This window comes from Lissotriton helveticus, chromosome 4_2, assembly GCF_964261635.1.
Source record: "Lissotriton helveticus chromosome 4_2, aLisHel1.1, whole genome shotgun sequence".
Lineage (NCBI taxonomy): Eukaryota > Metazoa > Chordata > Amphibia > Caudata > Salamandridae > Lissotriton > Lissotriton helveticus.
Genome location: NC_136064.1, coordinates 109,208,545 through 109,223,382, shown reverse-complemented (window position 1 = coordinate 109,223,382; position 14,838 = coordinate 109,208,545). Strand labels below are relative to the sequence as shown.

Genomic DNA, 14,838 nt, shown 5'->3' with positions numbered 1-14,838 from the left:
ACTAACAGCTAACATTTTTCTTGGGGTCGAAACGTCGACATCTATTCTGTTAGCCAGCTTGAACAACAGAGATTCAACACTGTGTTATTGTTTAAAACCATGGCTATTTATTGTTTTGATAAATTGTGAATAATAGGCTTGAGAAATGAGCCACATGTTTTCTAAGTAACTGACTGTTATGATGTACACTTTATCCTGCATTCACTGCCTTATCCTCACTTGAACCACAATCACCCCACCTCCGCCCCCCCCCTTCCCTCTCTAGGGGCACTTTACATGCAATAATGTTTAAATGATACTAATAGACCTATGTCCAGTGTGATTAAATAACACTGCGTACAACAAATATCTTTTGTTTTCTGAATTTTTGGTCTGATCCATGTAAACTTCGTGTGTTGTAGAATTTTTTTGGGGAACATTGTTCCTACGTACTGTTCTGCACCCAGGTCCCAGAGACTACATTTGGGTTTACCCTTTCTAGGTAATTATTCTGGAATGTTATCGGTGGCTTCTTAACTACTATCCAACTTGCCTGTATTTGTTTGGGCAGGATAGGGATTTGTGGATGGATGTTAGTGCAGTAATGGTTTAAGAATTAGTGAGAGTGATTGAGCTTTTCATAACACTAATGCAATGTGCAGTGTTCACCTGTCTTTGTGTTCCCTCCCCGTCAGTTTATTTGAAGTTCAACTTAGAACCTTGAAAAATATATTGAGCTTTGGCTGGCTGATTCTTGACCTCAGTATTTCGGTACAGCCACTTTTTCTGCTCATACCCGCACTGATCACCAAATGTGAACTTCTTTGATGCGAGAAGAGATATGCTTTGGTACCCCAAATCTGAAGCTTGCAAATTGTGAGACTGTTTTGATAGTTGTTCCTTATGAAGACCCTTTATTAAGTCTCTCATCAGTGCTGCTTTACACTTAGTTGTTTCGTGGTGACAATTTAGTCATGTGATCAATACTAGTAACTCTTTGTGTTTGCATCATACCTTTACTCCGGGAGCTTGTCTCCATTGCTGGTGTAGGGGGATCACCTTGTTGATACGCCCTGAGACTTAACCCAAATGTGAGCGTGAGCTTTCTTCAACAGGTCTGTGTGCGTTAGCCAGGATTCATATTGACTTGGCCAGGAGCTGTGGTTGGGACTGGGATGGACGCGATATGCTACGGCGTGTCGAAGATAACATGGATTTTGCTCAGTTAGAAAATTCGGATAGATGATGGCAGGGTGCTTAGCTTGCCAACCAGGTCAGACACCCTTAAGCCATTTGAAATCTGAAATGTAATTTCGTTTTCGTTTATTGTTTAAACTCTAGATAAGATTCTATTACTTTAAATTATGGTAACAATTCTCTTGGCAGGCGAGGATGGCACGAAGATGGTAGGGATGGAGCGAGTCCAGTTTACTAGGATGCAATTGGTGTGGAAGGATGGCATTATTGCCTGGTTCCCCAGAATACACCCAATTGGATTAGTGCTGTAACAGAGATAGACTAATTCTACTGCTGAGGACATTTGAGATCCTCAATGCTGTGACCGAAAGTGATCTAAAGGTATTCAAATTGCAAGGGGGCTCTGTGGTCCACCTGACAGACGCTACTATTTCCTGTTACCCTGAAACCTTTCCTCCAATCTTTCGCTTGGGTGAACTACCCAATAGGCCTCAGCCTACTCCACTTTTGCTGTCTAGTGGACCAGTTAGTTTCCAACCGTCTCCTATCGACGGTTTGTAGTCTCCTCCTAGGATGGCAACTGAGGCTAGTGCTGCCTACGCACGGGCTATTCACAGGGTGGCGGCTATTCTTCGATTTCAGCCCCCTGTGGTTTCCCTACCTTCTGATCCTTTATTGGATCTTCTCCGCATGGAGCCTATTGAGGTGGAGCCTTTGCTACCCCTTGGGGGATCCTTATTTGACATCCTGCTTGGAACATGGGCGAGGCCATCCTCTGATGACCCTGTTGATCGGGCCAGTGCTTGCCTACACCGTCCTGCCCCGGCTGATCCACTCTGCCTGTCCCTTCACCCTAGAGCTCAGGGTCTAGATGTTCAGGAGCCTTTTGACTTGCAGCCTTCCTCCGCTTTGCCGTTTGTTACCTTCCACCAGGGAGTCTGGGTGGTGGGACACATGTAGTCGCCAGCGTTTTGCCTCTGCCAGTGCAAGCATCCGCGCTTTAAATACACCTTTTTCGCATGCGCTCCCTTTGCGACTTAGTCAAGATAATTCTTCCTACCCTTCTTTTTTTTGCAGAGTTTTATATAGCGCGAACTAGACCCGAATCGGGTATCAGAGCGCTTTACATAGCACCAGTTACGTTACATGAGGACGGACACACATTCATTTTAGGCACGGGGAGATTAAGTGATTTGCCCAGAATCACAGGAGGGTTTGGCGTCGTTACCGAGGCTCGAATCCAGATCCCCAGGTCCGAGGTCAAGCGCCCTAGCCGTTAGGCCAACTCCTCTTCCCTTCCAGAAGGGCCATGGGCAGAATTACATCGCCTTCTTCTTGATGGCAGGGGAATGGCGTAATTTTCCCTTTGTTCTTCCCTTGATGCAACTGGCGCTGTGGGTAGGGCTCTTGCTCGGTCTGTGGCTTTGCACCGCCATGCATGGCTGTGCGACAGTTGTTTCCCAGACAATGTTCAGGATGCTCTTAGAGATATCCACCATTCAATGGCATGGACTTTTTTGATAGCCACGCGGATTCAGCGGTCTCCCGCCTCATGTCTGGGCTACTGTAACTCTTGCGGCACGACTTTCTACCTTATAGTATCTTTTTATTCTGCATAGGTGATGTTGCCTTGTTGGTTTCATTTTTAAAAATGTCCCAGGTTTTTTTCATAGTACCCGGATATTGTAGACTTTGTTCCGCCATTTCAATATTCGTTCAGTACATCCAGACGGCTGGTTCGGTCTTCCTTTCAGTCCTCTGACTGTGTGCTTTGCCCAAGAGGACTCCCCTCGCAGGGGTTGAGAATTACCCTATGTGGGGTATTTGCGGGCCATTGGATAGCTGCCTTAGCCTTGGTACGCTCCTATGGAGTCTTCCTCAGAGACATCCTTCAGTGGGTCAGGCTGTCCTATTTTTCTGCTATTCTGCGATCCTAGCATTAGCATCGCTCTATGGCACTTTTGGTTGCAGTTGTCTCCAGTTGTCTGCAGTACTTCTAATCCTCGGCATAGGTTCCTTACCTTGCGGCCTCTGCCTCGCCTGCCTCTACGAGGTCTTTTTTTAGCATCGCAGTGATCTTCATGTCCATGATGGCTGCTCTTCTTTTGCCGGGCACTGTCTCTTGGGGCCCCTTGTTATGTTCAGTTCAGGGGCAGTTCTTTCACGGCTGACACCCTGTCATCGTTTTGTGCCTGGGAAAAGCCACGGTGCGGCACTCTTTTTAGTATTGGCGCAAACTTTGGGTGCACCCTGGTATGTCTACTACAATAGGGTGTTTGTGTTGTTGCTTCTATGGTCAGCCCTTGCTGGGCTTGTCTTTGAAGGAAGCGGATTTGCCATGTACGTCTCTGCTGTACATTGTCTTATGCCCTCATTTTCTGGGTACTTTCCCAATGGGAGTTTTTCCATATTTCATGCTGCTTCCGCACAGGTGTTTTCCACACTTCTGCTATGGGTTCATACTGTAACACTCTCAATGGGAGTGTTCTCTTCAGGATACTCGCTTCTTGGATCCCTGGACCATTAGGTTGGTCCTGACTGTTTTCACTATCGTGTCTGGGTCCATCTCCTCATCTGTCTTGCGGGGGAACATTGCTCTTCCCAGGCGAAGGGCTGATGTCACTTACGGGCCTGGACATTGTCCTGTCCAGTTCTGATGCCACGTAACTGTTGGTACTTTCGCGTGCCCTAGTCTTTTATTGTTACACTTAATTTCTTTTTTTCTTTTTAATTTAAAAAAAAATTTATTTTATAACAAAAAGAAAACATAGGGCCTAACATAATCTTACATCACATTTGTAACAGTTAGCGGTTGAGACATGTAGATCGAAAATGCAGCTATAAATTACACAATTACTACTGAAGGACAGAAATTTCTGGCATCACATTAAAAAGACTCCATTTCCTATCACACTCATTCACTCCGAGTCATCCTCGCTTCCCAACACCGGCGACTCGCACAAATTACCTCTGTACTCATTCCAAGCCCCCCATATTCGGTTCCACTTCCGGGGGCACTTTCCGTTCAGATATATTGCTCGTACCGCCAACATTGCGGAATCTAAATCACTGCACCAATCTCTGAGCGTTGGCAGCACCGGGGATGCCCAAAATTTGGCTATATTTCTCTTAGCGTACATGCTGCCTAATGTCATCCAATCCTGCATATAGCGCGTTAAGTCATTTGGTTTCCAAATATTCAACAAACAACACTTAGGGTCCGGAGTCACTGATACCTTTACCACTTGCGACATGGTCCTCATGACCATGGCCCAATATGGAGCCACTAGGGGACAGTCCCAAATAGTGTGAAAAAAAGATCCCTCCTCCCCACAGCCCCTTAAACAAAATTTATGCGTGGCCCTCCCAATCGCGTACAATGTGGTCCTGGTATAATAGACCCGATGCAAGATCTTCAATTGTACAAGCCTGAGTCTGGATGGTATGGCCACCTCCCTAGTAGAGGAGAGCGCAGTCTGCCAGTCCGACAGAAAGCTCATGAGCAGACACCATATTGAATGTCCTACAAAATACACACATGCACAACAAGTGAATGAAAAAGACTAGTATGAAATGTCATGAAGTTATCTAATATACACAGTGTTTAAAAACACATGAGCTTGGGTTGATAGAAGTTTTGCGTACAAATAGGACTCTAGTAGGCATCAACATCTCATTGATACAAGCATTGGCATAGCCAATTGGTCTCGCTTTTGGGACCTTATAAGTGAATAGCTATGCAACACTTGTTGTTGTTTAATTGAAGGATATTGTGCTGGATAACTAAACATTTATAATGTCTCAAAGGCGAGACCTATTGGCTATGCATTGGGGGGCAATGTTTCTAAGCTGTGCTGTAGAGAAGTGTGGCTGCTGTGCAGCATGCTGAGAAGTTGTAATTAATATGAGTAAGAAGCACTGAGTGATGCTGTGGTGGCGCTGAATGAAGCTGGGCTGGGCCTGAGTGAAGCTGGGCTGGGCCTGAGTGATGCTGTGGTGGCGCTGAGTGATGCTGTGGTGGCGCTGAGTGAATCTGTGCACTTCCAATAAAGCGACCAGCCCTTTTCGGAGTCAACATGTGCCCTGTTGCAATTTTACGTTAAATATCCTAATATGCGCTAGAAGATGGCATACTGTTTTGGGGGCGATTATGTGATGATCAAACAAGGTTACTTAGCCAACAGTGCAATTATAAAGTTAATGCACGCACGTTTTTAAAAATAAAAAGCACATTATGTGCCATAAAGTCTGTAGTGTAGGAGTAGCATTTATTATCCCTGTAATATTTTAATATAAGGATGGTACAGGGAAGTTATACGCATGCATCTTGTTGTTATACTAAAGGCCAATGCGTGCACCATGAATCCTGTAGTATGGGGGCTGTTTTGCTTATTTCCTGCAATGTTTTTAAAGGTGTGAATGTTGCTTTGAATGAATGTGCACGCACCTTAAGTTGTGCTTGGTGGTAACTTCAGTTTTATTTGTTGTTAAAGGCATAGTTTTTCCAGCTTGCACTCGGGATAATTGTTAACACATGAAAATGCACTTCCCTATCATGTGAAATAAAAGTCCAAGATAAAATGGGGAAAAAATTTGAAAGCGCATAAGTAGAAGTCCGGCAACACGAGGCACAAGTTTTAAATCGGGAAAGTGGCACTCCGGATAAATATGACCAGATGATAATACACGTCCCTATCATGGAGAAATGTGAAAAAAGTGCAAGCTAAAAGTGGGTGATATTAAAGTAAAAATGACAAGTTAGATGCTAAGTTAAACCGATACAATTGATCACGCACGCGCCTAAAGTTGTGCTTGGTGGTAACTTCATTTTTTGTTGTTGTTAATGGTGATCAGGCTCACATAATAAAGACAAGCACAGAGTAGTGTGGAAGTAAAAATGACAAGCTAGATGCCAAGTTAAACCGACACGATTGATCACGCACGAACCTAAAGTGGCATCGTAATGCACTCTGTGAAATCGAAGAATGCAAAACATGCGTAATACAATAGGTCTCCTATTTTCACAGGATTACAGGAGATCTGTGTGGTGAAGAGCGCGTGATGGGGGTGGGGACGGGAATTGTGGTGCTTGCCACAGCTTGGAGCTTGATTGGGCATATAAGGGGATTGGTGTGGGCACGGTGGGGTTGGTTTCAGAGGGTAGGTGCAGGCGGTTTGCGTTGGAGTGTGGTTTGTTTGGTGTTGACAAAGGGGGGGGGATGGAGGTGCTCGCATACACAACATGGGATGGCACAGCCGAGATTAAGGCGCTATCGATGGTTGCAGGAGGCTAGGTGCCCAGGGAGAGCTGGGGTGAGGGGGGCTGGACATTCGTGTACAAACTTGAATGGGTTGGTGAAGTTTTGATCTCTGAGTGGCTCAACATCCTGTGATCCTGGGCTGATGATTTATCTCTGAGTACTTAAAAAGAGGAATGTAGTCTGGGGTGACGGAAAGGGGGATGATTTTAAAGGACACGTTAATGTTGGAGGCGGGTAGAGGTAGATGGGGAGCTTGAGTGGGAGCAGCGTGAAGGGAGGGGCATGGGGGCTGTTGTTTTGGTGGCTTGGGTAAAGGTAGCAAACGGTCTGGTTGCAAGGTTGGGGCGGGGGTGTCAGGCTGACCAAGAGGAGGTTTTCTGCATAAAAGAAGAGTGAGTCGGTTGGAGTGCACTGCATGGGGGGGTGGGTGGAGGGAGTTGCGGTGCCGGGCACTGTGGGGTGCGACGCCCACAGATGAAGGGCACGAGTGATTTGCACACGTGGGGGGGGGGTGGTTAGGGGCACCAGTTCGGCAATATGGGGAAACACTGGGTTGTGTGGTGCACGCTGCTGTAATAAGGGGAGAGAAGGAAATTTGTGGCAGCGGGGACCTGCGTGATGCCCCTGACTCATGGTGTGGGGGTCTGCGAGGCGCAACCGAGCTTGGTAAAAATATGCCCTCCCTATCTTAATTAAACAAAGAACTCCGTTGTGTGTCCGTTTAAGCTCTTCTGTTGTATACACTCCAAGCAACGCAGGGCACTTTAAATATATAAATGAGCACAGCAGTCCTGAGAGACGGAGGGAGTTGTGTGTGGGCGCGCGTTGCGCGTGAAAGCCACGGAGGGGGGGAATTGTCACAGCGGGCGGTACCAGCGCCAAAGCCGGCCTTGTCGAGCTAAGTTTAATTTAATATTTGTTGTTTATGAGAACATAAATCTTTACAACTGACACAAACACATTTTATGTTTATTTTCCTTTTTAAGTGACTAACGGAACGGAACTTTGAGTTTTCGTTTCGAAATGCAGATAAGTTGACCCCTGAGGTGTGTTTGTTTTGGTTTCTAAGCACTGTGCATGTCTTCTATTAAAAAGACACACAGTGAGCATAGTGTGGTCAGTCAGTGAATCAGAAAATGTGCAGTACAATATAACTTTGATCATGTGCATCACTGTTACTGGTGAGTCCTTGTGAGCGTTAGAAGGGGGGAGTGATTTACCGAGCTGCACCACGTCGCACAGTGAGTCGACGAGGTGCAAAGCAGTAACGAGCAGTTCTCCGTGATGGAGATGAGCAGACTATGCTAGACAATACGTTTTCTATAAGTGTAAATCCAGTAATGCTTGCAGTGGAGCTGGCCTGCGGCCATTTGTGTTCCAGAACTAAACCCGCGCTTCTGCTAAAGTGAATCGTCCAGCTTACATTAAAGTGCAGAGTGCGAACTATGGGATGTACCGCACACGCCACCGTTAATGCCCGCCCGAACTGTACCGCGCTGTGCGACAGTCTAAGAGCTATAGTGAGGCCTAGAGGGACTGGAAACCAGTTACCCATCACCAGCACACCTGTTTGTCACTTCACTGTAAGTTGGACAACAAACAGACCGAGATAGAAGTGTCCTACTTTCTCACGCTCTCTTAAAAGAAAAAAAAAAAAGAAAAAGGACGTATTGTAAATAAAATCTGAGGACCATGTGAGTGGTGAAACTGATGGCAGCATTATGAGGTGGCACGAGAGGCTGCAGCAGCGCTCCAAGCGCATGGGGTTCCGCTTGTAAGGCATGGCGCTGGAGCCTGGCATGACCAGCATCCGCCGTGAAAGCGAAAGAGCAAGGGGGTGGAGGAGAATGAAAAGGAAAATGAAGCTGACGAGGAGGGAGTGGGAGAAGGGAGGGGGTAGGAGAAAGGATTCACACACTGTAAGGCTCAATCAGCCATTACATAAAGCCAGATGGCAGCTGTGCACGTTCATGCGTGCGTAACAGCATGCTTGAGGCCAGCAAAAGCCTTTGGTAGCACTTTGAAAACCCAGATACTAAATGTCTCCCCAGACAGCGCATGCGCTGGCTCAGGCGAGACCTAAAAAAAGCTACATAAATGTGCCTTGCTTTTGATTTAATGTTCGTTCTATGTCTAGGCGTGTCTGGTGCCAATAGAGACCTTATCAGTACCAAGCATGGATGTTATTAATTCGGTTCTGAGCAAAACATTAAGGGAAACAAACTTATGGTTTAGTATTGCATTAATGGCAAATTTAATATACAGCCAGTTTGTTCATCAAGGAAATAGAGACCATGTCGTTGTGCTCTTGCTGAAATGTGATCAGAAGTCTGCCCGTCTGTTGTGGGATAACTGGGCTTGGATGTACCTCTGATGCTTTGCCTAGACTTAAAAACACAATTTGATCTGTCTATCTAATTGTATGCTTTGTGCATACCTTGTAATTAAGGCTGTTTCTCTCTTTTTCAGGTGATGATGCAGTTGTGAAGGTAAGTGAAATAATTTTAACTTAACAGTATGGTCAGAGGATCTGGGAGATTATGCAGAGGGAAGACTGAATGGCCTTTTGGAATTCTGTATTGTGGCCTTGCTTCCTTTCAAGATTTGTGCGTTGATTGTGGGTGAAAATTTAACTGGGATGGGCTGGGTAGAGTTCATAGAAAGGATTAGTGTACGGAAGGGGCTGTTGACTGGGAAGGAGAGTTGTGAATTGGACCACGCATGAGTAATGCTTGGGGTGAAATACTCTGCCATTCATGCACGCTTCTACTTCGACTCTCTGGGGTGCTGTGATTTCATATTTTACCTCTGCCCTGCACATCTATTGGACTATTAACCTCGGTACCTTTTCGTTTCATCAGCCTTGCTTCCTTCTAAGTGTTCACTTTTGGTTTTTGCGTTCACCTGCCAAGGATTCGAAGAGGATTGGTAGTTTTCCAAGTTTTGAATTGCTCTGCTTTCTCTCTGCGAACCCGAACATGCTTTTAAAAAGCAAATGCACAAATGTTACCTTAACCATGGTTGAATTCCTCTTGTGAGCAGGGCAGTAATGGAGCATGTGGTAGAATGTTGTCTCACAGGTTGGTAACCTCAGTTCTATGATTAGGTTTGCCACTTGGTGTGTGCCTGTAATTCAACTGTTTTACTTGGTGTGCAGCTGTAACATTTCTAGGAATCTCAGAATGTCCACAACTCTGCAGGAAGGCTCCATGAGCATCTTTTGCCAGGGGTGTCATTCTAGGTGTCTCTCCAGTAGATTACATTTTGTTCGTAAGTGAGACACGAGGCACTGGGTGATGCTTTGAGTGTTTCTTCTATAGAAATGTGTACCCTCCTCACATCATCGCATTCTGTGTTGGGGAGTTTAGACTTTTCTGCAAGCTGTCTACACTGACTAGAATGAAGCCTGCACATAGGGTAACATTCTCAGAACTCTGCCAATCTCAAAGCTGCTCCCAGACTCATCAATGTCTCGCTGAGAAGGCAAAAATCCAAAATTCTTCAGCACCTTGAAAGTTCTTTTGAACACCTTTTGTGGTCAAAGAAACATGCTCCTGGTCCTTTGTGACCAAAACCCGATCCTTGCTCTCAGGCTTGGTTGAGCAACCCATTTCAAGACCTATTTTGTCAACCCAGCACATGCCTGATCATAAAGAGCATCTTTTCAACACCGACCCGTGGCTGTATATGTGATTCAGAGGTCTTCGATTTAATTACAGAATACCATCAGTAGGAGCAGGTTTCTGATGCAGCCTCTAGACATGGTATAGCAATGCCTTTAGTTAGTTACAAAGCACCATCATGCTACCTGTATGTAAATCGTGTTGTTTATCAGTATGAATTTGTTGGAGTGTTATCCGGGTTATATGGGGCAGTGAGCCACAAAATGACCTACCCTGATTGCCTAGTGGCTTAATACAATCTTTCTGGTTGTGTTAATCTTTAGTTTTTATCTTTTTAGTGTTTGCCTCGTCCCTTGTCACAATCTCCTAGAAAAATGTTCTCCTGCACAATTCTTGTGATATCAGCCCACCCCCACGTCTACTTTGGCTTTCTATTGTCCCTTGGGCAGATGGGGCACCATCACTTAAGCCCATAGGCCCCACTGTTGTCTCCTGGGTTATGATGTTTCAGCCCTTTTTGTGATCCTTGTTGAGGTTCTCTTTTGATCACCCTCTACCTTCACCAAGCCTCAAGTGGCTTAGTGCTGCCCAGGAGGGGAACACTATCACCTTTTCTTGTTTCCTTATGCTAGTAGCATCAGCACTATTGGTTGTTCAGTAGAGACAAACTGAAACATTGCCACTACTTAGCAGTGCGCTGACGTCCGGGACAAGATGGCCGGATTTCACACATCAGATTATTCATGTCCATGCATAATCTAATGCTGTCATAGGTGACTTAAAGCTCACGGTTGTTCACTTCTCAGCAAGAACGATTTCCTTAGGATTCTCGTTGGTTATATTAAAATACTCCTCCTGTCTAATACCTCAAACCCTAGGTTTGCACCTTTAATTAGCAAACCAAATGAAATTCCACAACCAGACATCATTAATGCTGTGGGGTGAAATGCTGTGCGCCACAAGGTCTCTTGAGTCATGTGTAAAGTTTGCAAACCTGAGTTGATGATCCAGGATGTCCAATAGGTTATATACTATTATCAATTTACAACATGTTACAAAACTAGTTGCATGTGATATATTCCTTGTGCATATAGAAGTTAACTTCATAAACACTTTAACTTTTATAGTCCTTGATTTGGATATCTACATTTAAATTTGCCAATACTTAGTTGTATACACACGGGCTATAATAGACAAAGATACCTTAATTACCACCGATCACAAGTAGTCCATATATCTACGGGCTCTTCAGATTGTGAAAGCTTCATGGTGGTTTGGCAATACTCCAGGCTTGTAGATAAATATATGTTGAGTCGGCTCTCCCTAGGAGAATCAAACAGAACGGTCCAAGTCCAACCTAAGCCCACTGGTTCTTATGCCACAGTTACCAAAGTGAGCATAGGTATATGATTGGGCGAAACTGCATAATTAATCTAATAAACGGGGATTCTAATGTTAGATAAATAACCTGCTTTGACATTTTTGTTTGATTCCACTTATTTTCTCTTTACACTCCTAAATAAGGCCATTGAGCTGACCTACAAGTACCCCCTCAAGCCTAGCCCCATCCCTAGGGTGAACCAAGAAGTGAATTTAGTGTGTGCTTGGCTGTATGCTTCTGTTTGGGAGGGGAGGGAGTGCAAAAATGGAACTGTAAACAGTGTGCTAGAACGATCCCTTCTCTTTTGCAATGTTGACATGCATGTAATGTCGCCAGCTTCCTAGGATCCCAGTTACGTGGAGTGGCGTGGCTCACTGGTTAGAGGCGGCAGACCCGGAAGCAGAGAACGTCCCGGGACCAGGGTTCAATTCCCGACGCGGCAGGGTCGTGGACCAGGGTCAGCGGACTCGATAATTCAATAATTCTCGCCTCGGTGCCTACTCTAACCAGGGATCACACTCGGCAACTCTGGGCATTAGCTTGCCTCATCTCTACAACGGCCCCCCACATTCGCCGGGGATGCCTGGTTTCACCTTGGAGATACCCAGTAGGGACCATCTCACAGGGATAGCCAGGACGGGTTCCCCAGCGGTCTACAGCGCCACGACGCCTCAGGGCAGCGGTGCGCTTTACAAGACACATACATTTACATTTAATGGTGAACAGGCAATATAGGCCCTCACCACAAAATGCATTATTAGTGCACACCGAGACCAGGCTCTTTTCATCTGGAAGTGCCCAACTCTTGAGAAAGAGTAAAGACTTGAAATGGGAGTTAAAAATGTATAGTTCATTGCCGAGCTCAATCTAAGATCAAATTCAGCTACCCTTGGTACTCTGAGTATAGGATCAAAAAGCAGCGTTCTGTAATTCTCCCTTCACGACTAAGAACTGGGTGTTGCAGAGAGTGCCTTTTGATGAAAATGTAGCACTGAAGGAGGGTTAGGTGAGAGGCCATTTATAATTACTGCAACTTCACATATGAAACCTACGCAGTATGTGGACTGCCAAGAACCAGTCATTTCAAGGCTGTGATTGAACACATTGAACAGCATAGCACGGACTTGTCCACCTCGACCCCTTCATGCCAGCTCTTGCCATGCTTTGCATAACAACTCTGGTCTGTTTAAATGAAGTGCTCCGAGAAGGTCGTTTTGGCGCTGGATTGAGGATATGTTGGACCCCATACAATGAATATCCCATTAATACTGCATATAAGCCACAATTAAGGTCTCACACTTGTGCCTACTACAAGAAGTGTAGGGTCATTGGACAAGAGGGAAAGTGAAGTTGGAGTGAGTGGTTCAACATTGCCTCGTGTCAGAAAAGGATGGAGGCTGTACCACATATCTGATCTGTGACCACAAATGCATTGAGTGCAATGAAGTATTGATCCGATTGGCTTAAAAAGGCTGTTAGTGCCATCTCTAATTGGGACTGGACTGAACTCTGTCACTCCCTCAGTGTTGGTTCCAGCTACCATGTATCTCAGTGGATGCTCCTCCAAATATTGCCTTTCCTTAACCAACGTCTGTGGCACTGATGGGGATACGGACTAAAAACCCTAAAATCTTAGTTTAGCACAACAAAACGGCTGTCCTTGACACCACGTGTATTGTAGTGACTGTGAGCGTCCGGATCGCGACATACCTACACTCAACATGAAAAATCGTTTCTTTTTTATTTGCAAACTGCGTTCATGATTTACAGGAAATGTGAAGAAATCTCAGGCTATCTGGTTCCTGTGTGCAAGGATCTGTTCAGAATACCACGAAAGGCAACCATGAAAAATGGCCATGTGAAGAATGGACATGACATGGTACTCACGAGGCACACACTACTCAGCCCAAGATGATTTCAATTCTGGAATGTTTTCACAACCATGGGTGCCAGGTCATCGAGATTTGGAGGTTCTAGCAGCTGTTGCAGCTCCTCTAATTTGAGGTCTGCAATGACGTATTATTTCCATAAGAGCTGTGAAGAGTTGGTTATTGCTGGGATGTTTGGAGCTTGGACATGGATGAAGAAATGGTGAACTTATAAAAAACCTATAGGCTTTAGTATCAAATTTGCTGATTTTGTGGATGTCTTACAGCAGCGTGGACCCCACAGATTGATTGGGCAACCACAATCAAATGCCAGGAACCTTGCATCCTGAAACCAATAGGAAGGGTACAATATGTCCAATGGACTATACTTTAGCTCAGTTGGTACAATTAGTTTGTATTTTTACTGGTAAATGCTCTCCAAGGATGCAGGAATCATCCTTCTGAATATTGGCTGGCCAGAAGGGCTGAAAATCACTCCTCTTAATTTTGGTGGCTGCTTTAGGCATAGCATCTGAAGTGCTACGAGAACATTATTGCAGCTTTAGTTGTCGCCAACGCATAAAAGCACCAGAAAAGGTCCAACTTGAAGTCTTTCCACCACCATGTCTGAATGACGTCTATGCAAACTTGAAGCACTGTCTCTGGATGGACCTTTCAAAAGTTATGTTATGTTAAAAATATTTATACAGCGAACGGACACCAGGCGGTTTCATGGCACTAGGAGCGGAAGGACGATGGCAGAAAGATTAGTGGGGCCCTATTCATAGGCTTGCAAAAACAGAAAAGTTTTAAGGAGAGTTCTGAATAGGGTAGAGCTGGTTGCTAGTCTCAGCTCATTCGGAAGGGAGGTCCAAAAACGGGGGGCCAGAAAGGAAAACCTACATGCTAAGAGTGTCACTAACCACGTTGCCTTTTCAGTGATCAGTCAGTACTTGGATTTGATTGTCAGATTTTATTGGATGCACTGAAAGTAAAGTGGTATTGTCCTGTGACTCTCTAGCCTTCTTCAATGCTTTCAGCTCATTTTTGCTTGAATGACCAGATGGTGCTGGATCTAATTTCCTCTGCAAGCTCCTTGATCTGCTGTTCGAGATGTCTTCATGTCTATGAAAGTTTATTTGGAGATCTTCTGTTGAAGAAGGAAGCTTGTGTTGTTGATGCTTCTTGAAATATCACTTAGTAGTTATCCTCAGAACTTTGATAACTCATGCTGTGCGCCAAAGGAATTCAAAACAGTCTCGTCTGTTCATTTTCTCCTTTGCCACCGTTAAGTAGCATGCTTTTACCCTATTCTTTGAAAAGTATGCGTCTGCCTTTTTCTAGAGCGTTTTGATTCCATGCCACACAAGGTTCCATACTGCAATGTTTTTTGTAAAGCAGTATTCTGGCAAAACACTAGTTATTATCATTGAGGTAGCTCCTAAATTTACCCATGTTCTAGGACGCCTGTAGGGAAATTTAATAGTACTATAAGTAAGAGAAGCCCCAGTAATGAAGGTAACAAATCT

At 45.0% G+C, this 14,838-nt stretch overlaps 1 protein-coding gene across 6 annotated transcripts in view; it reads left to right on the top strand.

The window, feature by feature from the left end:
• The window catches only part of ZMYM3 (zinc finger MYM-type containing 3), a 451,345-nt gene that overhangs the window by 92,045 nt on the left and 344,462 nt on the right, over positions 1-14,838 (top strand). For all 6 annotated transcript variants that reach the window (XM_078640225.1, XM_078640224.1, XM_078640229.1 and 3 more), the window contains exon 3: positions 8,907-8,926. In XM_078640225.1, the coding sequence (XP_078496351.1) occupies positions 8,907-8,926 (20 nt within the window). The remainder of the gene's footprint in view (positions 1-8,906; positions 8,927-14,838) is intronic.